At 33.9% G+C, this 23,509-nt stretch overlaps 1 protein-coding gene and 1 long non-coding RNA gene across 5 annotated transcripts; one reads left to right on the top strand and one right to left on the bottom strand.

The window, feature by feature from the left end:
* Positions 1 to 1,447: 1,447 nt before the first annotated feature.
* LOC123705379 (RING finger and SPRY domain-containing protein 1-like) lies at positions 1,448 to 23,080 on the bottom strand. Of its 4 annotated transcripts, none has more exons than XM_045654125.1 (11): positions 23,008 to 23,080; positions 22,342 to 22,430; positions 22,089 to 22,263; positions 19,032 to 19,230; positions 18,563 to 18,733; positions 17,390 to 17,594; positions 14,049 to 14,308; positions 13,458 to 13,675; positions 9,475 to 9,619; positions 3,525 to 3,640; positions 1,448 to 1,864 (listed from the first exon to the last, which is right to left on the bottom strand). In XM_045654125.1, coding segments are annotated over exons 2-11 (1,578 nt in total). In that variant the 5' UTR covers positions 22,343 to 22,430; positions 23,008 to 23,080; the 3' UTR covers positions 1,448 to 1,776. The 4 variants fall into 4 exon arrangements, with proteins under 4 accessions (XP_045510081.1, XP_045510079.1, XP_045510083.1 ...); XM_045654123.1 differs by having other exon boundaries at positions 22,836 to 23,074; XM_045654127.1 differs by having other exon boundaries at positions 19,032 to 19,212; positions 22,836 to 23,049.
* Positions 17,958 to 19,288, top strand: LOC123705380. Its single transcript, XR_006753302.1, has 2 exons — positions 17,958 to 18,172; positions 19,043 to 19,288. It is a non-coding gene; the product is annotated as an uncharacterized LOC123705380 (long non-coding RNA).
* Positions 23,081 to 23,509: the final 429 nt, after the last annotated feature.

Here is a 23,509-nt window from a genome sequence, read left to right on the forward strand (position 1 = left end):
AAAACGGAATTCTACTACGTTATTTTTACTAATTTAAACATTTAAGTAGACAATAGACATCTAATATTTAACGCCATTGACTAATGCCTGGTTTCAATTTCCAATCGTTCAGAAATTATTCCAAGAGTGTCCGAGCTAGTTTGGCGTTTCTCAACGAAAGCGCAAACGACCAATTTGAGATCGATTGGATATTCAAACCGACCACAAATATAATAAAACGATCTTAATGTATTAAATATAAATTATACACCGATAATAATCAATTAGACATCAAAACATGACATTCAAATACATTTGTTACGAACATACAACTATGTTAATACTTTCATATATCTATATCATAATATCTAGACATTGTAGTGATCACAAAAATAAATGATAGATTCTTTAAAAAAAATTAATAAAGAATCGCCTGTAAGACGGAAATGTTAACAAATACAACTAATAAAAAATATTAAAAAAAAAATGCTTAGAATAGTTAAAGCTGTCTTTGTGACATAAATAAAACAATAATTTAAATTTATGACCGCTTAAGAGTTTATCGTCTATCTATACTTTAATATTACAACATTAAGATAATTGTAAATTACTGTAATTACATGTAACACATAGAGTATACAAGATATGTAACAATAAATATATACGTATGAAAATATCGTTGCAAATGAGGAATTAATAATTTTTCTTATCAATTTAAGCGAAGCTCGTATTATAACAGCAATTAATATAATATGCAAAAAATAACATAAACCAAAATGGACTTAAAGTCTGTTTTGAATCTGTTTATCACAAAATTTGCCATATACTGTTTTCCACACAAATAACGAAGCGATAGAATAAGAAATATAATAACACGCTACACAATTACGTATTGTCAATTGAGTTGAGACATTCACTACAACACATATAATATCATCAAAAGGAATTTAATAAATTACGCTAATTGTGTATGGATCAAGTGATCTTTTTAGTTCAGAGGGGCCGATCGTATAGTATCCCATTTTAAGGCCATCACTACTACTACACTCTACAGGCTTCAGAAATGAGATACGCCTCTCTAAAGTAGACCAATTAAGACTCGTCCAAAGTCTATGGTATTTTGTGCAAATTGCGTCAATTCCGAAATTCGAATTTTAAAATGAGTATTATACTCGCCCAACGTCTCTGTGCAAACCTGAAATTCGAATTTCGACACTGAGTACATTGCGTAAGTCTCGGCCGTCGATGTTACATTGCGCCGTCACACTCGTTATCATTAAAAGGGAAAGAAATTGGCAGCTGATGTTGGCACTACAGACACATAATCAAAAAAATTGGTTGTCTGTAAAGTCGGTTTACTGACGATAGTTGAACGTGACAACGTCCGATTGTGCTTCTTTGTCGCTCGTTCCGCGCTCTCGCTTGCACTTCAAGCCTACACGGAACGCCTCAGAGCGAGGTAACGCCGCATGAGTCATGTTTTTTCGTGCTTGCAGCCGGCTCTATCGAATGAAAAGACGTTGTCACGTCCAAAAAAAACAAATACACAGCTGCACTCCCTCCTATCCGTTGAACTTAATCAAAGAAGTCGTCCTCATCATTGGAGTCGATGGGCGACACGGAGACGAGCGAGGAGCGGTCGGAGGAGTGTCGGGAGGCGGAGAGCACGCGCAGGTAGTCCTGGCTGGTGTTGGAGTCGCTGGACAGCTGGTCCGGCGCGTCCTCGTCCAGCTCCTCGATGGCGTCCAGCTCGTGCAGGTCGATGTAGTAGGTCGGCACGTAGTCGCCCTCCGCCTGTCAGATGAGCTCGCGCCGCACGTTCAGGATCGAGCCGCGGCACATCGGGCACTCGCGCAGCAGCGACGTGCACACCGAGCAGAAGCCCCTGCGCACACGTAATAATAATACAGACCTGACTATTGAACTTAAATCTCAGTGGCAGGTAAACACAGTCAAGACAATCCCAATTATAATTTCTAGCACAGGCGTCATACCGAAAACACTCCACGCTAGTCTTAAAATCTTAAATTTACACCCACTCACTTTTATACTTCTACAAAAAGCTGTGATATTAAACACCTGTAGGATTGTTAGGAAGTTCTTGTCAATTGACTAATTTTAAGGTAACCATAGTTGTTTGGCCAAAAGCCCGCAACCTTGGTTTAATTCCCCAGTAATGGGCGAGGTATTTTTAACATAAAAATAATAAATAAAAAATAAAAATCATTTATTGATCAATTTGTGGGTTAGGTACAAACATGTAACATTTGGACCCCAAACTAGGACAGCCTGTATTTTGGGGTCCACAATACAAGTGATACAAGCGTTAAAAACAACCGACTTCAAACTTGCGCTTGCAACATTTACAAATACAGACAAAAATGATCAGCAAATAAAAACTACTGGGCCTATCCGAATAAAATTTTTATGAGACCAATTCGACACCATCCCGCAACGAACAAAAAAAGAATCACGTAAATCGGTTCAGAAACCTCGGAGTAATCGGTGTACATACATAAAAAAAAACAAACATACCAGCCGAATTGATAACCTCCTCCTTTTTTTTAAATCGGTTAACAAATATATATAAATCTCGTGTCACAATGTTTGTCCTCAATGGACTCCTAAACCACTTAACCGATTATAATAAAATTCGCACACCATGGGCAGTTCGATCTAACTTGAGAGATAGGAGGATAGTTTTAATCTCAAATCGTTTTAGAGAAAGTGGGCGAAGCCGCGGGCTTAGCTTAGCTTAAACTAGTACAAATATAAATCACTAGCTTTCCGCTCGCGGCTTCGCACGCGTTTTCAAAGAAAAACTCGAATAGTTCCCGTTCCCGTTGGATTTCCAGGATAAAACCTATCATATGTGTTACTCCATACCCTCTATATGTGTGCTAAATTTCATTGTAATCGGTTTTGTAGTATTTGCGTGAAAGAGTAACAGACACACACATTACACATCCTCACAAACTTTCGCATTTATAATATTATAGTAGGATTCATTGAACTAATGTATGTTATTTAATATACATAATATGGACAACAGACTCCAAATATAGCTAACGCTGTATTTCAGGAGACTGTGCTTTCCCGTTAAATACATACAAAAGTTCAATAACGATTATCAATTAGTAAGTGTTGACATAATGCTTTATGCACTCAATTTGATTTCATTCAGTTTTGTCTTTAAAAATTACACCGAAGACATGTCTATTGTCTATCCATACTAATATTATAAATGCGAAAGTCTGTCTGTCTGTCTGTTACTCAATCACGCCTAAAGTACTGAACCAATTTTCATGAAATTTGGCATGGATATATTTTGATACCCGAGACATAGACCGACCCGAAATAGGCTACTTTTTATCCCGGGAAAATGACGCAATCCCAGAAATTCCACGGGAACGGGAACTATGCGTGTTTTTCTTTGACTGCGCGGGCGAAGCCGCGGGCGGAAACCTAGTAATTCTATAAATACAGGTAATAAAATGTAAGAAACATGGATACATCCAGAGTCGGCCTTGTATAAAGCTACATACCTGTGTCCGCACGGATCAAGGATGCAGCAAGCTGTAGCATCATAGCAGAGCGTGCACGAGTCCTCCTTCACGCTCGAGGTGCGCATCTGCTGCAAGTACAGGCGCTTTGGCTTCACCTGGAACAAGTTCACTTTGTCAGAACGGACAAAAAGTCGCCTAATATTAATATTACTACTAACTATTAATAGTTATTACTAAAAAAATGTGTGCGTGTATGCTAGTGTACACACGTAAGAAGTGAAACTTCTTTATGACCCTATTTTTCAAAAAATAATTAACTATATGCAACTTTACAGAAATCCGTCGAATCACGCGTGGTAGGGATAAGAAAAAGATGGCGCGTAACGTAAAAATGTCACGCGTAACAAAAAAATGTTACACTAATTTTTTTTCCAACCCCGATAAAGAAGTTTCACTTCAAAAATATTTTCATTTGCATTGTACTAAGTCCACCAAAACAAACATTAGTTGTTCGCGTATAAACCAATATGATGACCGCATTTGACTCTTTATATAGACAAAGAAAACCGTCTATAATTTTGAACGAATCTATAATTATCTAAAGATGTTAGAAAATAACACCATGTCGTAATTACATTTCAATTGATTGCTTTTCTTTGTTGTAAGTGCGATAATAGCTGAGAAATCTGACCGAAAGAACACATGCTGTTTCAATCCAACGTTTATTGTAAATAAATAATAACAGAGATATTGCAAGGAGTGCAATTTATGTCAACTCAAGTATGCATGTCATTGAGTAACATGAAAAGTAGACATTTGAAAGCTTTGTTATCGTATTTATTTTCAGAGACAAAGGAATACATTCAGTATTGGAAATAATAATTTTGCTTTTTAGTATGCAAATTTCCAACTGTCATGTTAGTTATGAATAAGCGGTGTATGAATTTCAGCCCAACAACATAATGTCTGTTGTTTTTCCAAACCTTATGTAGAATAGATACAGTTGTATATATACAAAACAGTTTGTGTTTGTAACTAATTTTTAGACTTATATTTTTAGTTGTCGTGCATTTTATGCCATGAGCAATCATGAAGCATGAGCATGTTCCTCTATCACCTTAAATATCTGCCTGATTTTTACCAGAGAATAACCAGCCTTTCCTCTCAATATAATTTAGTTTTCAGCCCATTGCGTGGCTTATTTTTCTGTTTCCTCACATTCCTTTTCATGTTTATATTTAAAGTGTCCAGTAAATTTTATTAAAATAACGAGAAATATATTCAGACCATTGCCACAAGTATAAGAGCGTGTGAGAGAGCAAAAGCTACTTGGTTTTCTCTCTTATTGTATTGTTTTTAATTTTGTATTTTCATTGATTTAAATATGCATCTCTAAACTAAACTTCTACAGCTCTGTGCTCAATTGTTGTTTTTTTTTTTCTTGCTTTATTTGGAAATACACAAATCGATAAGAAAACAGACAGGTATAAAACTCTTTTTTTACTGTCTTTGAACCTTTTCGTTTTAATTATTTAAAGGACTAAAGTTTTTGCCGTTCTATTTACTCTTCCATTAATTTCTCCTTCATAAATCAGTATATTTGAGTGTTAATTATTTGCTTAAGTATATAATACATGTATCTGTGAATATGTTGATTTTTGTCATGTTATTTTTATTCTTACCTTGTTAATTTCATATTCTACACTGTTTACAATTCATTTTATATCTATTGAAGATTTTTCTTATAAACTGTCATCTGCGAAATTAGGATGGTTCTAAGATTTATAAAGAAATTTCTGAGACAGAAAATGGAATAATTGTAGATAAATTAAAAAAAGAAATATCTTTGTATTGTCTAAACTTATATTATAAAGAGGAAATATTTATAAATATAATGCTTTTCCACAAAAACGACCAGACCGGTTTCAAAAATTATTTTAACAGTAGAAAGCTCCAATTTCTTGAGTCACATAAGCCATAAATGATAAAGTTGAATACCATGTTAATAGGTACGATGTTCTTTGGAAGTGTTCCTAAGCTTGAAGTTCTGTAGCTAAATAAGAACGGAAATCTCTCACATCTCATAATTTTTACATAGCCATGCTCGAAATTTGCCACTTGACAATTCTGGAACACGAAGTGGTCTTCTAACATGAAGGTTAACTTTCTGTTATCACTTGTGTATAGTTTGGTCACATCCCAAATGGTGGTCCCAGTAGAGTCATTGTTGTTTTTTCATTGCTTTCATGAAGGTTTGTCTTCTGGCGGTTATTTCGAGAAAACGAAAAAGAGGGGTAACTAATATAAATGTGACAAAAGTGATTGTAAATAATAAGATGTTATTAACTTTTTTATCTTATTTAAATCAAAATTAATAGGTTACGTAAGGAAAATAATGTTCTTTCAGAATAATTTTATAAAGAGATAACAAAAAAACTACTAATACAGCAGAAAATATCAATGGTTGTCCCTAACTAAACTCCTCTTTCTATTTTTATAAACATCTGTATTCCCGTGTAATAAATATACTATGTATTATTATGTTTACTATCACATTATCTAGTTTTTATGAGACGAATTGTACTGAAGCCCGAACTGACACTGTATCATTAAATAATTGTGTTTTGTTAACTTGTTAGATATGTATTCTAGAATAAAGGCCGATTTTTCAATGATTGGATAAAACTTATCCGTCCAATAAAGTATTACACGATAACATTAAAATGTCACGTAAACTGTCAAATACGGGCAATTAGAATACGTTTTCAAAATGGTAGTTTTATACATATTCGACGAATAAGTTTTATCCAAGCATTGAAAAATCGGCCCTAAGTCATGCAAAGATTTAGTATATATGTTAGACAATAAGTCTAATAGGTTGGCGTTTTTGTTCAGTAGAATAATGTCCATCATATTATCTATATATAGCAGGCTGTCTATCAATTTACAGACGGCGGGGTATCAATTACCTCATCGTTCAGGGTGTTAGATGGCCACCATTGGGTTTTAGTGGGTATGGCTTCGCAGCGAGTCCCACATATGTACTAATAAGTAACTAAACTGATGGGCGTATTGTAAAATTTCCATCGATATCCCGTTTGTTTTTTGTCATATTTAATATGTATTATATGCTCCTATAATTCTCTTTCATCTATTTTTTTATTTCTAGTGTTCTTAGAACAAATGTAATTTATTATTAGTTCTTGAAAGATATAATATGGTGAATTGCTCTAAGATATCTTTTCATGTTCTAGTTACTTATAATTTGCTTTGACTTGCTTCTAGCGTTTACCTTTATGTTTTCAGCTCAAAATATTCGCTTTGTGATTCTAAATATATTTAAATTATATGTTATTATGCACTTTCATTCTGTAAACTTTACTTTGTAGTTTACGTAATTTTTATTTCAACTTTTCTATTCCTTGTGATTGCTTATTCCGTTAGCCGGTAACAGAAAATGTATTTTTACTCAAACATTTATTTATTTCACTGTGTACGGTTATATTATTCAATTAGACTTCTTCTAGAAGCACTTTTGAATCACCATTAGATCTTTTTTGCATTTACCACCGACTCGGAAAGCAGTATCTATGCAGAAGGACCGACAAGAAACTCCATAGTTGCTCTTTTAAATACTGAATACTGAATATTTTATCCTTTATGTGTATAAATTTATAAATATGTCTGTTATTTAATTTCCGTTATACTGTATTAAGTTTGGACATTCGTGATTTTTTTCTAGGCGATTACTAATGGATGTTTCTAGACGTTTCATGATATATTATGTTTTATAACTTACATATTTATTATTTTGTATGGGGGATGGTTTACGGTGTTTCCTGTTCTTATGTATATTTATTATATTTAATGTTATTTTTGTTTGAAGGGTAGAAGTTTGATAATCTCATAGACATTTTATTTATTTACAATCTCAAATCGTGAATTTGTTTTTATTCTAAGGATATGTGATAAAAAATCAAATAATTTTAAGTATTTGGTGTACGGTGATAACCATGTCCATTTTCTGCTATATGTTGTAGACAGTGTATATTCATAAAAATATTATATTAGTTGTTCATTTATGTAACCAATTCAAAACTTGCTCATATTTTGTATTTTTTTCTGGTTCTAGACCACCTACAAAGTACTACAGTAAGTGTGGACTTCATAATCGGTAGAGAACACCTGCATTTCTCTGTCTGTTGGTATATGAACCATACGTTATTGACATTTTATCCAGTTAAACTTTTAGTTACAATAATTCAATTCTTTCATCTTTTTCAGCCCAGTAATAATTAATAGGAGTCAAATAGCAAAAATGCATTCATTTCCATTACTGGAGCAGTTGGAAGAGCGGTTTAAAAGATATACTTACTTTAAATGAGACTTATGCAGTTGAGTCTCGAATTGTGATTCTTAGAAATAAAAGTAGAACGATCGTTTTTGTAGATAAAGATCTAACAATTTTTCCTGAGCTACATTTTCGACAAAACTAACCTTAAAAGAAAAAACGGTCTATTTATACGGGGCTATTGATATTTTTCTTATTTAGATTCCTACATCACACATATCTATGTTAGAGCGTGGTTGTATTACGTAATGAAATACTGATATAATATTTCTTAGACATCTTTACTCGACCAAAGTCAAGACAAGTGCAACTGCAGACGACCGTTATTTATAGTACGATCAAAACAACTGTTCGAGTGGTGTGACAGTGTGAGTCAGCGCAGGTGTTATTTGTGTTGTTTTGATCGTTATTTTGAATACGACATGAAATATTATTATTACTCGATAATTAAATGATTGTTAATACTTTTATCCAATTAGTTATTGTTAAAATAATTAATGAAGTTAATCAATTGATTTACTTTTAAAATATAATTTTATCTTTAAATTAAACGCGCTAACATCTATATATGTCACATTATATATTTTCAAGTGTGACAAGTATATTTTCAAGTGGAATAAGGTAAGTTCCAAATATATTTCTGTTGAAAGTATATCTTCCTGTTGGATACTTTGTTGTTCTTTGTATTTGATGACCAGTCGGCAGTATGTTCTAGAGTTACTCTAACTAAAGATTTTCTTGATAGCTAAAGACGTTAGCCTAATAATTAATATTATTCATTGTTGTCAATGCTTCATCAAATCATACACGTGGATTATATCGAATTTTCTTTCCTGTTTGTTTAATTGTTTCAATGTTAAAAATTATATCTTATTATACGTATATACATATAAATCTCGTGTCACAATGTTTGTCCTCAATGGACTCCTAAACCACTTAACCGATTATAATAAAATTCGCACACCATGTGCAGTTCGATCCAACTTGAGAGATAGGATAGGTTTTATCCCGGAAATCCCTCGGGAACGGGAACTATGAGGGTTTGTCTTTGAAAACGCGGGCGAAGCCGCGGGCGGAAAGCTAGTAAGTATATAGATTTCGGCTCTTCCTTTTACCCTGGCTTTGATTTTCCTCTTGATAAAAAGTTTATCGTGTTTTCATTTTGTATGGATTCATAAGGGTCTTTACTTATAGTAAAGCTAAATATATCTCTTATCCATCTCTTGATTATTATTCTTTGGTGTGTTCAAATCTAAGCTTTTATTGTTAATCATTATATCGTTTGTCTTTTGACCTTTGACAAGCATTGTATTTTTGGAGTACTTATTTTCTAGCTTAGCATTAATAATGTTGTTTTCTTGATATAATTTTAGATTTTGCTATTTTTTTCTCTAAATTTTTAGTTATCTGCTCTTTCTTGGAGATATCAAGAAAAATTCTAAATCCTACATTGTTTTCAAATATTGAAACTAGATCATGATAATACATAATATAACATTACACATAAGTGAAATATTATATTAGTACATAATTAAAATGGTGGAGATATAGTACGACAACAAAATACATATTTTGGAACCTACTACTACTAGATATGTTTAAAGACGTGTTAAGGAAGCACAAAAATATAATTATTACCATCTTCTGTTCCTCAGTGAGGATGCCGAAATCATTGAAAGTGGCGAAGAGCCGATCGACCGGCGGGTACCGGAACGGGTCCTTGCCGAAGTTGAACCGGCACTGCTGGTACGCCATGAAGCTGGCCGCCGCGAAGAAGCCGTATCTGGAACGAATATACACAAATTTAGGATATTTTATTAGGAATTCTAAAAATAGAGCATGTGTGCCGAGTACACGTGTCAGAAGTGAAATTCCTTGATTCAAAGATCGTCGCCATGCTCCATGACGTGACCTTGATATAATGCTCTCAACGCGCCTAAAGAAGTTTTTCACTTATAAAAATACAGAGCACAACTTATTTGCGGCCTTATCACTTATAAGTGATCTCTTCCAGGCTTTTTATTAGCACTCCTAAGAGGCAAGGCAAGGCACAAGTACTAAGTTATACCTAAATGAATATTACCCCTATAATTATAAATGTAGAGCGTATTTGTTTATCCTTATTTTATACTAGCTGCTCCGCGCGGTTTCACCCCCGTAGCTCCACTCCTGTTAGTTGTAGCGTGATGATAATATTGTTAGACGTAACTTTTGATTTAATATTTTTGTGGATGAATAGTTGTCAACATAGTTGTCATTATTTCAAGTCTGAACATGCTTAGCTGTCGAATACTATAAAAAGCCGCTTTCCTTTGTCTCGTGGCGCATTCGTACGAATCGTGCCTAGGGGCTCGGACGTTGTTTATACGACGTTCGACCCAACTACCTTCACTTTGCTAATAGTCGTTGACTTGCTGCGTTTTGTTATCAACTACCTACATCAATTAGGTAGCTGAGTAGAATCGCAGTACATTCTTATTACATTCAAATTAATATTTAACCCGGCCTCGCGTGTTATTTCTTAGAATATATTATAGCCTATAGCCTTCCTCGAAACATGAGCTATCTAACATCGAAGTAATTTTTTAAATCGGACCAGTAGTTCCCGTTCAAACAATCAAACAAACAAACTCTTCAGCTTAATAATAAGTATAGCTTTTTTTATCGTGGATGGTAAGTGCTTCACGACACCGACAAAGCCAGCGATGAAGATATATTTTGTGAGTATCTTGCAGACGGTTTAGGTTGAGTAATCCTATCTTTTTAAAGTCCCTAGATTATAGCTGTTTGAAAATACCGCGTGAAGGAGTTTATTCCAAATATAACATACTAGTGGTCCGCCCCGGCTTCGCCCGTGGTACCTACATGTTTAAACTATCCTATCTCTCAAGTTGGATCGAACTGCACATGGTGTGCGAATTTTATTATAATCGGTTAAGTGGTTTAGGAGTCCATTGAGGACAAACATTGTGACACGAGATTTATATATATATTAATAACATATTTTAAAGGGCACAGTTAGATCGCCAACATTCATGGTGGTGTGGGTGTGGTATTGTTTTCGATTTCATATTGTACGGTGATGAAACAATACAAACTGTTTTTATTGTGTTGAAATATCTTAAACCCATGGGAATTTTCCTCTGACCCCCCGAGCGAAGGCGTGGGCAGAAAGGTTACAATAATGTTCCGAAAAATATAAGATGAAAATAAGTATAAATAATGTTTCGAAAAAGATAAGATAAAAATCGCTTAGTAACCCAATGCTTTAGAGGTTACCGGATTAATAGACACGAGGGGTTTCTTTTTAAACGTTTAAAGTGATACAGATTTCAAAGGATAGATTAATCAGTAAATAATTAAAACTGGTATTATTATTCTTATAGTCGAACACTAATATCTTGTCTTAAAGTTAGTACCTACATTTTATATTTTCATTGTCTTTTCGTGTGGATTGTCGAAATTCATTGTTCTATAAGTATTGATTATAAATCAGAATCTTTTCAGTTGTGTACACATCTCCAAGGTCGAACCAAACAAACATTACGCCCTAAATAAATAATTATTTTCCAAGCTTCAATTACTATTATTTACTTATGTTTTATATATTTTACTAGCGGTCCGCCCCGGCTTCGCCCGTGGTACTTACATGTTTAAACTATCCTATCTCTCAAGTTGGATCGAACTGCACATGGTGTGCGAATTTTATTATAATCGGTTAAGTGGTTTAGGAGTCCATTGAGGACAAACATTGTGACACGAGATTTATATATATTAAGATAAGTTCTCTCATAATCGCGGACTCGAGTATTTTTGCGGGCTTTTGGCCAAACAAAGATGCCTATACAAGCTTGCATTTAATGGGTGGGACAAACAGACAAACTTAATTAATCTAAAGATAAAAATTTGCGAACTATACGGCACGTGTTTAAAATAACGGCCTTTTGTAAAATAATATGTGTGTTACCTACTATGAATGCTTATTATGTTGTTTATTGTTCGAGAGCAAAACATCCCACATAATTATGTCTACCTAGACGGGATTACGAAGAATCGTTATACTACGGCCACACTACCGTGATATGCCAATAATTATTGCCACAACTTTAACAACACCTAGGTGTAACCACGACTTATGGCCATAATTCTACAATGCCAATCAATATGACAAATGGCGGTAGGCAATAGCTCCGGCGGCGGTATTCTTTCGCACATCAAAGAAGATTACCGCCGTAATTATTGCGTATGCGGCCACACTACCGTTTGTCCAGTGTGCAATATGAGCTCACCGGCGATGCACGTATCGACCGACATGGAGTGGTCAAATGAAAAAGCGCTCGATGGCGCAAATTTTTGGAATTCTTGGAATTCTTCTCTTTGGGATCTTGGGGATACCCAACAGAAGAACTATAAACATCGCAGTGTACACAATGATGCGTGGCGTCGGATCAAACAAAATTTATCATTTCCAAGTACAATAGATGATTTGAAAAAGAAAAAATCTTTTTGAAAAAGAAAGAATCCTTGATGAATTATTACAGAAACCATAATTATTATACTATATTAATTATTAACTAATATTTTTTTTTTGCTGCGGTAAATGCCAATAATTACCGACATATCTAGGTAAACTGTAGTGTAACCACACCAGTTCATGCAGTAATTTAGACGGTAATTTAATGCCATAATTATTGCGGTAACAGCCCGGTAGACGGTAAGGTAGTGTGGCCGTAGCATTAGGATAAACAAGCAATTATTATTCAGAAATATTGATCTCTTAAAATAATAAAAGGCCCCAATTATATGTTTTTATCGTTAAGCGACGATCTAAAAGTTAGAAGTAAAAACATGTCGTACAAGCTGTAATGGATTGTAAAACAGGAACATGAATGTTAAAAATAGTGTTTTTTCTTAATATGTGTGTGTATGTATTAACTTACAAGTGCAATGTATGATACATAAAGACATTTTAAGTTTGAAAAATCAGATGTTTTGCGCGAAGTGACAGTAGTACCCACCTCAACGCTTCGCTTATGAGGCGTGCAAAAAGCGTGTGGCGATAAATTTTCCACTAAATGATTTTCGTCCTTACAAATAAGACGTCTTTATACCCGACATAAGGATAATTTGGGACACTATCCCGATAAAGAGAAAAATCTTTACGTATCTATTTATAGAAAGAATGTGTTTAAGAAATAAACAATATAATATTAATATTATTTATCAATCTATTACGTCTGCTGTTCGTTAATAAATGAACGACTGATTTTCAAACTATAAACCATATTTGAAACTTATATTTTAGGTATGAGACTGACTAGGCTGAGACATATTTATGTAAAAAATTTCAAAAAGGATAAAAAATGTATATATTTTTATAAAACATTTTTGCATTGCGTTAAATATTATTTTTTTAAGAAAAGAAAAATACAGAAAGCACCTGTATCTAGCAGATACTAGGGGTCGATTTGGTATACGGATATTTGAACGAACGTTGCTATGTATCCATAGCAACGTTCATTCAAATATATGTATATTCGAGAGCTTTCCATAGAATATTATGAGTACAAAATGTTACACTACGTTAATTCGCAAGGCATTTTGTATTAGTAAAAACTCACCTGGTAGCTTCAAAGATATCATTGCAGGGCGGCAGCCTGTGCCCGTTGAGGGAGAAGATCACCTCCTTGGTGTTCAGGTCTATCAGACACCCGAGCACGTCTCCCGGCTGCCAGGTCTGCACCTCGTCCACGGCTGTTGGCTTCGCGTTGTACCAGACCAGCTTGCGGCAGCCGTCGTACGAGATCGAGTACAGATCGTCACCGATACCGAAGCCCTCCTGAAACATTTCTCACTCCTAGGCACTGTGGTTTACTTGCTTACGGCTATAAGGCGACTTACACCCCTGTTACTATCCTACTAACCCATATTATAAGTAATAAGGTGTAAGATACAATGTTCAATCATCAAAAACGGCACAAAAACATACGATAGGTAAACAGGAAAAATAAAATAGCATGATTTAATTATGGCCAGTTAGGCACATTGAAATGTTAATAAAGTATAACACGTTAAATGAACAACCTATCGCTTTACTAGTATATACCTATAAAAAAGAGTACCTATATTTTCGCACGTCAGAAATGAATACAATTTTATTTCATTACAAATAATTAAGTGTGAGACTAGTATAGTATCGACAAAGTACTTACATCGCTCAAAAAGTGGCTGTTCTTAGTGGCCCATCCGATTTGCATCACGCCCGGTGTAATCATTGTGGCTTCATAGTACCAGCATCCCTCATCAGCCTGGTATGTGCACCGAACGCTCTCGAACGAATACGAGTCGCATCTAGCCTCCAGGCCGTTTGGCGCAATCTGGAGGTATTCGCTCACGTCCCGGCAGTTTAGTATGGCGTTGATGCCGCTCATGTCTTGTCTTTCGAAGGACAGTTGCCTGCCCTCGACCATGACTGGAAATTTATATGGACTCGTTAAAGTCTGTTTTGAACAAGAATGAACAATAGTTATAGAGACTCCCATGATCTATGAATTTTTGATTACATGTATGTTTATAATATGCATTTTTATACATAAAAAGGGGTGATTTTAAAGGACATGACTAGTATAATATTACATATACACTACGTCAAATCTCAACAATTCAATATAGCCGGCGATACAAAATGGATATTTTTTAAATAATAATATAATTATTGATTATTTTTCGAGAATTATTTTCGCCTATAACAATATATTATGTTTACAACAATCATATTTAGCTAACGTTTTAATAAGGTTTTAATCTGAAATATGGTATATATAAATTCTATTCTATTCTAAAGAATAAGCTCCATTTAAATTAATTCACGTATTTGGAAAAAAATATAAATTATTATTATTTATTCATTAATTACTTATGTACAAACTTAACCTTTTTTTGTGTCTTCTTTTTGTACTTGTGTCCACAACAAACGAACGCTTTCTTTACATATTTTATTCCTTTTATTCAACAATTGAAATGGTCTTGTAAAGTATGTTTAACGAGGAAACAAAAGCAATTTTACTGTGACCTTTACCACAATAGAAAACTCATCACAGTTGTTTGTATACATTTTTCTTGACGTTTGTTTCTTATTTCCTTCTCTAAGCTCTGTGAAATTTTATTTCAATGTAGCAAGTATTTGATTCAATAATATATTATCTAACTATAAAAATATAATGCTTTCTAACATTTACGTCCTCTCGCTCTTTTAAAATAACTTTAAAATCAGACCAACATAGTGGGCTATGTACTAATCCTTTATTTTACGTATTCATAATAAATTAAATTGCTAAATAAACACATAGGATATTGTTTCCTTCAATGTTAATCAACATCGTACGGTGTTTTTTTTTTTCAGCCCTTATATGTTACTTGTTCGTACATCTTAAGTTATTGTCTTCCTATATCTTAAGTTTTTTAAGAAAAGATATTCTAGCCCATCAAAAAAAATATATGTTAATATTCATCATATTTCGAAGACCGTGGACGGACTCGATACATAATTGGACGAAATCGGCTCGATAGGAAAAAATTGCAAATATTGGTCTTAAAATCATCAATCATCAAACGATTCTATGTCTTTATTTTTTTGACGTACGGGTCTGCAATTTAAAACACGAAGTCAACATATTCATACCTGAATCTCTAACGAGTCATATTTCGCGTGTGACCCACACTTTTCCTTAAATCACATATTTTCTTCTACTACCTGGCCCCGCCCAATAACAGTGATTGCGCTCTCGTTTGCGCACACTGTCCAATTGTATGGGAGTAAACGAGGGAGCAATCACTGTTACTGGGCTACTAAATTGGGTCCTTAATAGATATTATAAATAAACATTATTTTAAGTATTTTCAACCAAAATCTAAAATAAGAATATTATTATTTTTTTGCTTTTAAAGCAAAGAATTAAGTAATACAATTCTTTTTCATTTGAAAGGTGGTTTAGTTTTTTGTTAAAAATAATTATGATATAGATCGTGAAATATTTGAAATCCGTATTTAATGACAAACATTTTTCAATGGAATTTATTACGATTTTAATTTAATCGCTGGTTTGACAAGTATTTTATTTGACAAGCAATCACGCGGAATGATTCTCGATACAATGTGATTTCATGGAACGTTTTTGATCAATTTTAAATTAAAATATAAAAAATGTGTGCGTGTACACGTAAGAAGTGAAACTTCTTTAATTATGACCTTATTTTTCAAAAAATAATTTACTATATGCAACTTTAAAAAGATGGCGCGTCGGAAAAATGTCACGCGTAACAAAAAAAATGTTACACTTAATTTTTTCCCAACCCCGATAAAGAAGTTTCACTTCAAAAAAAGAAACTATCAAGTTAGTGAACTTTATGTTAGGGAACATTGTAAATCAGCAATTATAGATTAAGCAGTGTTGGCATGTATGATGATCAGCTTAGCAAACAAAAATAATTATTATCTGGATCATAATACAAGTAGGTGGTATGCCTTTAAAAATGGTCACCCAAGCTCATATTACTACGACGTTACTACTCGCTAACCGCTAACTTGATAACTTGTTGACAATACAATCATTGGCGATAGGAAATAAACCTTCGTAATTTCCTATTGAATCTTTTATAACACACTTGACAGTTTTTGTTGAAGAATCGAAATATAATTTTGTATGATTATACTATGTGTTGAATGAAATTCGAATCGAAAATATTCAAAACGTAAATTTAAAGACGAAGAAAATGCGAGATAGTTGCGTTATCAGAGCCATAGTGATAGTTAGAACGAGATGTAACATGTGACCTTCATCCAGCCCACATACATCTCTTAGGAGAGATGCAATCTGTTATTGATTTCCGCCCATATTTACAGCCTCGGAAGCAAGCTCCAATAGGCTACATAAAGTTTCCACACCGCTCCATATTATCAGTTCGTCGAAGCTACATCGCTGACATCATTTGCATAATAAACTAGACTGCATTCAACAAATTGTGCTTACTTGTGAGCGCACTATTTGATTCCATAATCACATTCATTATGTTCATTATCAACTGCAATCATGGTATCCATTCGCTCATATTATAATGTAAAATGAGTATTGAATATTCAAAGATACCATACCGCGATAATTTAATGGAAAATGTAATATTTGCAGAAGCTCGCATTTATTATGCAAGGGAATTTTATAAAAGCATGTTTTGATTAATTTCGCATTTTCATGGAATGCTTCATTTCATCAAGTTTACTTTGATGGAATTCTGTGCAATAGGTATTTGCTCTATTATGCGAGATGATGAAGAGCCCTGGCAATATGATTTATTCAAAGAAAATGAACGTAATTAAGGATTATGAAGACGTCGAACCAATATTGCCGATAATGACGTAGTTGTAAGGCATCGTTAAGGATAGGGGTTCAATTCCGACCATATATTATCTTCTATTTTATTAAATATGTATCAGACCGAGTTCTAGACCAAAAATGCCTGGAAAAAAAATCACAAAATACCAAAAAAAGTTACTTACATAGATTATCCAGGAGCCATGCGGCAACGAAGCCCACCTGCCTCCATACAAAATCTTCATCGTTGGAGTGGTTCTCCAAGCCCACCAAAGGGTTATCTCTGTGTGTGAACTTTTGCTTGATCTTGAGTTTGTTCTCCATTGTGTGAGCGAACTTCTCCATGGCGACCATTGCGAAGAGGCAAAGCAATGGATCGCGAGGCTCGGCCTGGTGGAAACATATCCATGTGTTATTATACTAATTCGTTCGTTCGTTTCAGCCGTGGGACGTCCACTGCTGGACAAAGGCCTCCCTCAAGGATTTCCAGTACGACCGGTCACCGGCGGCCTGCATCCAGCGGCTCCCTGCCACTCGGACCAGGTCGTCCGTCCATCTTGTGGGAGGTCGTCCCACGCTTCGTCGTCCAGTTTATATTATACTAATTATTATACTAATTATTCGATAATTATTAATCGAGTATGACAAATCCTCATTCTGGGACAAAAAATTGGATGAAATCTGCGTTAATATTGACCGAGCGTCGTTAATGTCACTGTCAACCTAATGACGTGCATCGTAGTGAGAGCCGAAATAATTATGACTGAAGCTGTGGTAACGTGGGCATTTCGAAGTCAAATAGTTTCTAAGTTTCTTTCCACAGATTACGAGTAGCCTGTTGTGAGATAAATAAACGTATGTCTTATGCATAGCTCGCGTTGTATCGGAACGAGAATTCTAGCCGCACTGTGTCAGGGCGAAGGTTATTATCAATGTCGCTGTGTCTTGGGGTCATTTGTCATTGTCAGGTCAGTGCAGTACAGTGAATGCAAGTTTATAAACAGCTGACTGACGATTATTATTATGTTTGTACTAGCTTTCGGCAAGCGACTTCGCCCGCGTGGTCAAATGAAATTCACATGGGAATGAGTTATTTCAGCGTAGTAGAAAGTAGTAAAGCGTAGTAGAAAGTAGTAAAGTATCTCCAGAGTCAAAAACTATTAAATCACTATGTTGAGACGTAAAAAGGGGACAAACATATAAACAATCTCCTATTTATAATATTAGTAAGAACATAAGAATAAAGACTATCTCCATTAAATAATTATAAAAAATATGGCAAGGTAAGGTAGGCATATATTAAATACATTTTCTGAAAAATAACAATTAATATTTACAATAAAAGGTCATAAACTTACAATCAATGTGTAAAGGAAGTCTAGAGTTCTGGTCGTGAGCATAGCAATGCTGTTAGGCCCGACCAGTTTTTCGGCGAGGCAGCCGAGCACGACGCATATGTTGCGATCGACCCTATTTGTGGCACGTTCCGCCCTTGCCCTCTCATTCGACAAATTGAACATTTCGGACACCTAGGGAAAAGGATGTTATCATTAATTTTATTGTTTTCCCAAATGAGATAAACGCAGAATTCCATTCGAAACTATGGTAAGGCCAACGAATCGAGGTATAAAACATAAACAACGTGACCGTTCCCTACTTGCATTGCGATTGTAATCAAATACTAGGTCAATATTTTTCTTTTGCTTCTTATAGTGGTTCGACATCACCCGTAAAGAAATTAGTAACATTTCGTGTTGACATTAGTCTGTTTACATTCTTTTATCCCGATTAGTTGGCTTTCCTATAGCTCAATAAAGCATTTCTTACTTTGACTACAGACTCTCTGGAGGGCAGAGGACAGGCGTCCAGCAATATTGAGATGGCGGTCGGCCCAAAGGGGTTCTCGACGGGAATGACGTTTGCCATCGAAGAAATCATCTGAAGCCATCCTTCTTCTTTGTCAGCTATGAGATGCAGCTTTACGAGTGATACAGGAGAGTCTTCGTCACTGTTCACATAGAATGGACTATATGAAATTGATAATTATACCCATCCCCATTTAAGATGAATTGCTGGCAATTAAATTTTTGTTTTGAAAAGTCTATCCAACGCATATATTTGAACCTGATAATTGTTAAGCATTCGCAATAATGCCGTTCATAAAATTTATTATTATTAGGAATAGCACAGGCACAATAATAACTTAGTTTAACTTTGATTATAGTTGTACGAAACCATAAGCTTCAGATAGATTTCACAGTAAACTTAAAACGGCGGAATAAAAAGCTAGGCATAAATACGTTCGCAATTTAAATCTTTCCAACTTTAATATATTTTCTATCATTCCGAGTTAAAGGGAGTGGAATAGTTTTCCTGTAAATCTATCGGAATAAGTGCTCTTATCATACTCAATTACGCACAATCATGTATTTATCTCGATGGAAAGCTCTAGAGACTTACTATTTCTTTTAATTCAAAAACTGCGATCTATCTTACATACGATGCGAACTTTTATTCCACTTCTCGGAGCATAAATAACTTTATCCTATTTCAATGCATATTCTTGGGAAAATAGTGAAATTCAACCCATCCATCTATTATTTCAAATTCATAACTTTGAAAACCTCGAAGTTCTACATTGGCTTCAATTACTTAACAAATATCTTATTTCATTCGAATATTCATTTTACATTATAAAACTACCCCTTTTTCAAGTTTGTATTGTGGGAAAATTGATTGAATTGAAATTACCGATGCTTTTCCGATAACCACGTCATATAATAACACAGTAGGTGAGTTGATAAATATCACATACTTCTATTATATAGCTTAAAATAGTTTCTTTCTTTATAGGCTACTGGCAATGGCTTCTCTCATGGTACATAATAGCGCATTTAGCAGTCAGGGATAACATACATATATCTCAAAGGCTAAGATTTTTTTTTGAAATGGGTCCAGGGTTTTCTGAGATTAGAGTGTTGCTCATGCAAATTATTTATCAACTTTATTTAATTAATTATAGTAACAAGCATACATTTTAATAGTTTCTATACTATATATTTATAATGTGAATCTTTAAAAAAACTGGCAAGTTACCATTTATTTACACTCTAGATTACACAAAGTTTTAACTTTAAAGCATACCTAAACAATTTTCAAAATGAAAATTAAAGTAATATTTCGTAGAACACATTGCAAGAAGTATTATTAACACATTGCAAGAAGAATAAGGTACTTTTTTATTTATTATCTCAATTTTTCGTAAATACCAATATGAATTGCCAATGCAGTTGATACAAATAAAATGAATTGGTAGGCTTGCTGCACTATAGCATAATCCTTCACAAATAAAAATAGTTGTCTCTTTCAGGTGAATTAAGAAATGCTTTTAAAGCCGATTCCCTTTTATAAAATTGTCATAAGCCGGGGCAATTCAATTTTCATCCAATAAAGTGTATTTTACAAATGTCTGTATTACTTTAATCTTATCTATTGTAATGAAGTGGAATTAATTGCATTATACTTGAATTTAAATTGACCCAGTTGCGTGACCAAATAAAAACTTTGCTTTAATTATTCCGCCTATCAGAAATTATAAATAACTAGCTTTCCACCCGCAGCTTCACCCGCTCAGTCAAAGAAAAACCCGCATAGTTCCCGTTTCTCGTTGGATTTCCGGGACAAAACTTATCCTGTTTCCCGGGGTAAACAGTAGCCTATGTCCTTGCTCGGGTATCAAAATATCTCTATAACAAATTTCATGCAAATTGGTTCAGTAGTTAAGGCGTGATTAAGTAACAGACAGACAGACATAGTTACTTTCGCATTTATAATATTAGTATGGATGTTGATGTTCATCAAAACATCATTCTCAAGCAACAAGTGTCGTAAATCATAATGATATCAAATTCCATTTGTGTTATAGTTACAGTTTGTATAAACTAAACCTCAAAAACCCACTTGTTGCTGAGAGTTCAAGTATATTTTTCACTTAGAACATGATACTAAATCTTGCTTGTGAAATTGTTGAAATCATTGATTTATGGGCGAGGCTAAATTACGCGTTACTTTCGGCGCAATATAACATATAGATTCTGTATTAGATTAAAAGCAACAGATGAGTCTCATAAGCTTTAAAATTGACGAATTTCACCATATCCAGCTTCAATGAGGGCTATTTTCACAATAATTTTAATAATAATATAATAATAAATTCTTTATTTCAGAGTAACAAAGACCCAAAATTAAATAGAAATAACAATTAAAATTAAAATACGCAATAAATTATCTAAAAATACAAAAGGTTTCTGATATAATTTTGGAGAAATTTTAATATAAAGCTATTTCAACAAAATATGTATGAATTTGAATGTTGCAGAAAATGTTTATAAAAATATGTTATTTGTTATAATATTGTAATACATTTGAAACAATAAAAATAAAGTAACTGAATTTTCAAATGTAGAAAATATAATTTTATGATATATTTTAGGGAGGCCATTTTGAAACATATTATGTTGGATTATTATTTTAGCTTGCTATGTATAGATCTTCGCTGTTGCTCATACATAGATATATATGCATTGCTAGTGTTGTAACCATTGCATAGACAAAGAATAACAATTTCTACAATCTAATCTGAATCAATATGGTGATGAAATATAAAAAAAAAATCTTAGAAAACAAATAAAATCATAATATAGTATGAATTGCATTGCTGGAGTTATCCTTCGACAGTATCTTGATCATTTTACCTAAAAGACACAAAAAGTTTATATTCTGCTGAAATAATACATTTGGATCATTAACAGCATGAACCCAGAACATTCATTTAATAAATTCTCCTGTCTCTTGATTGTAATAAATGAAATAATCAAGACTTACTTGTCAACTCTTGAAGCTGCTATATTCAGCATTTCCAGCACCAGCTGATTCACCAGATTGGGATCGACTCTGGCCGCCCTCTGCCGATGTTCAGATGAAGTTGAACTCCGTGCAGAGCCAGGCGCTGCATACACAAAGACATCTGGAGCACGGCTCTTGCAGCAGCAATCACCCACTATCAAACATACCAAATGAATTCTAAACCAAACCCAAAAGAAAAACCTACTAAAAACAAGAAAGCAATAATACTCACTCCTGAGATGTCTGCTCCTTTCTAATTAAGATTGTGAAATTTTATGTATTGTTTCACATTATTCACCAACTGCTGTCCCAGATGGCTATCTATAAGACAAGACAAACAGGTGGGTAATGAAAAACAAACAAACACTAAACTTCAGAATCAAGTCCAGATAATTCTTTGGAATATTTGAGCCGAAAAAGTGGAGAGCTCTTTCACTGGCGAAATCCCGGAATGCACTGAGAGGGTTGCCGGTGACGCAGTAAGGATATGATTGATTAATTGATTTGATGCTATCCCAGGTAAATGTGCCTCCTCTGAACATGCGTCGAATGCACTTTACCATAGAGTATATAATAGTTGTTCTGTTTCACTTACTCTCGTATGAAACGTTATTTACACACCGTAACATCCCTGTGTTTATCATTTAATGCAAAAATATATAAAAATAAGATGTTTAGTTCACAATTAACGTTTGTTAATGTTTTTTAAATATGTTGGATACATACCGTAAATGTTTTCATTTTTCTCACAAGATGATCGCAAAACACAATGAAAACTATTTTTATTTTGATTCAATGTAATCCAGTTCTTGTATTACACTAAATTGTTCAGTTATTGTCAATAACTAATTAATATAATAGTATAACAATTCTTTTACATGGGAAAGGAATCACACACCTGACTGCTGACACCACTGTTCACATACAATTAAAAACATAGACAGGATTTATGATCTCCATCTCGAGCTTACAAACGGAACTGCCAAGTGCCAAGCGCAGAAAGCAATAAATGTCAACTGTCAAGTAACTGTAGCCTGTGTGTAGTACCAATCGAACCGCAAAGACTTATAGGGCTGTACGCGTGTTCTATCGATAATAATTAAAGAACAAATTCTTGTGATATGTGTAGTCTAAAAAACTTACCTTAGTTCTTTTTTTAGGTCCATGGTTATTCCCTAATTTATCAAAGCAGAAGATTTTTTATATTATTCTATTAACTTCGAAATAACTTCGAATAAACGGAAAAGGCAAAGGCATCCTTTTCTACAAAGACTAATTCACTTGAACTAAAATATTAACAAAATATTCTTGTTATCAATAATTATTTATACTTTGTTCTCAATTATTTTTTTATTCAATAAGGCATGGAATGAAACTTGAAAATTCACTATATTCCAAAA

This window comes from Colias croceus, chromosome Z, assembly GCF_905220415.1.
Source record: "Colias croceus chromosome Z, ilColCroc2.1".
Taxonomy (NCBI): Eukaryota; Metazoa; Arthropoda; class Insecta; order Lepidoptera; family Pieridae; genus Colias; species Colias croceus.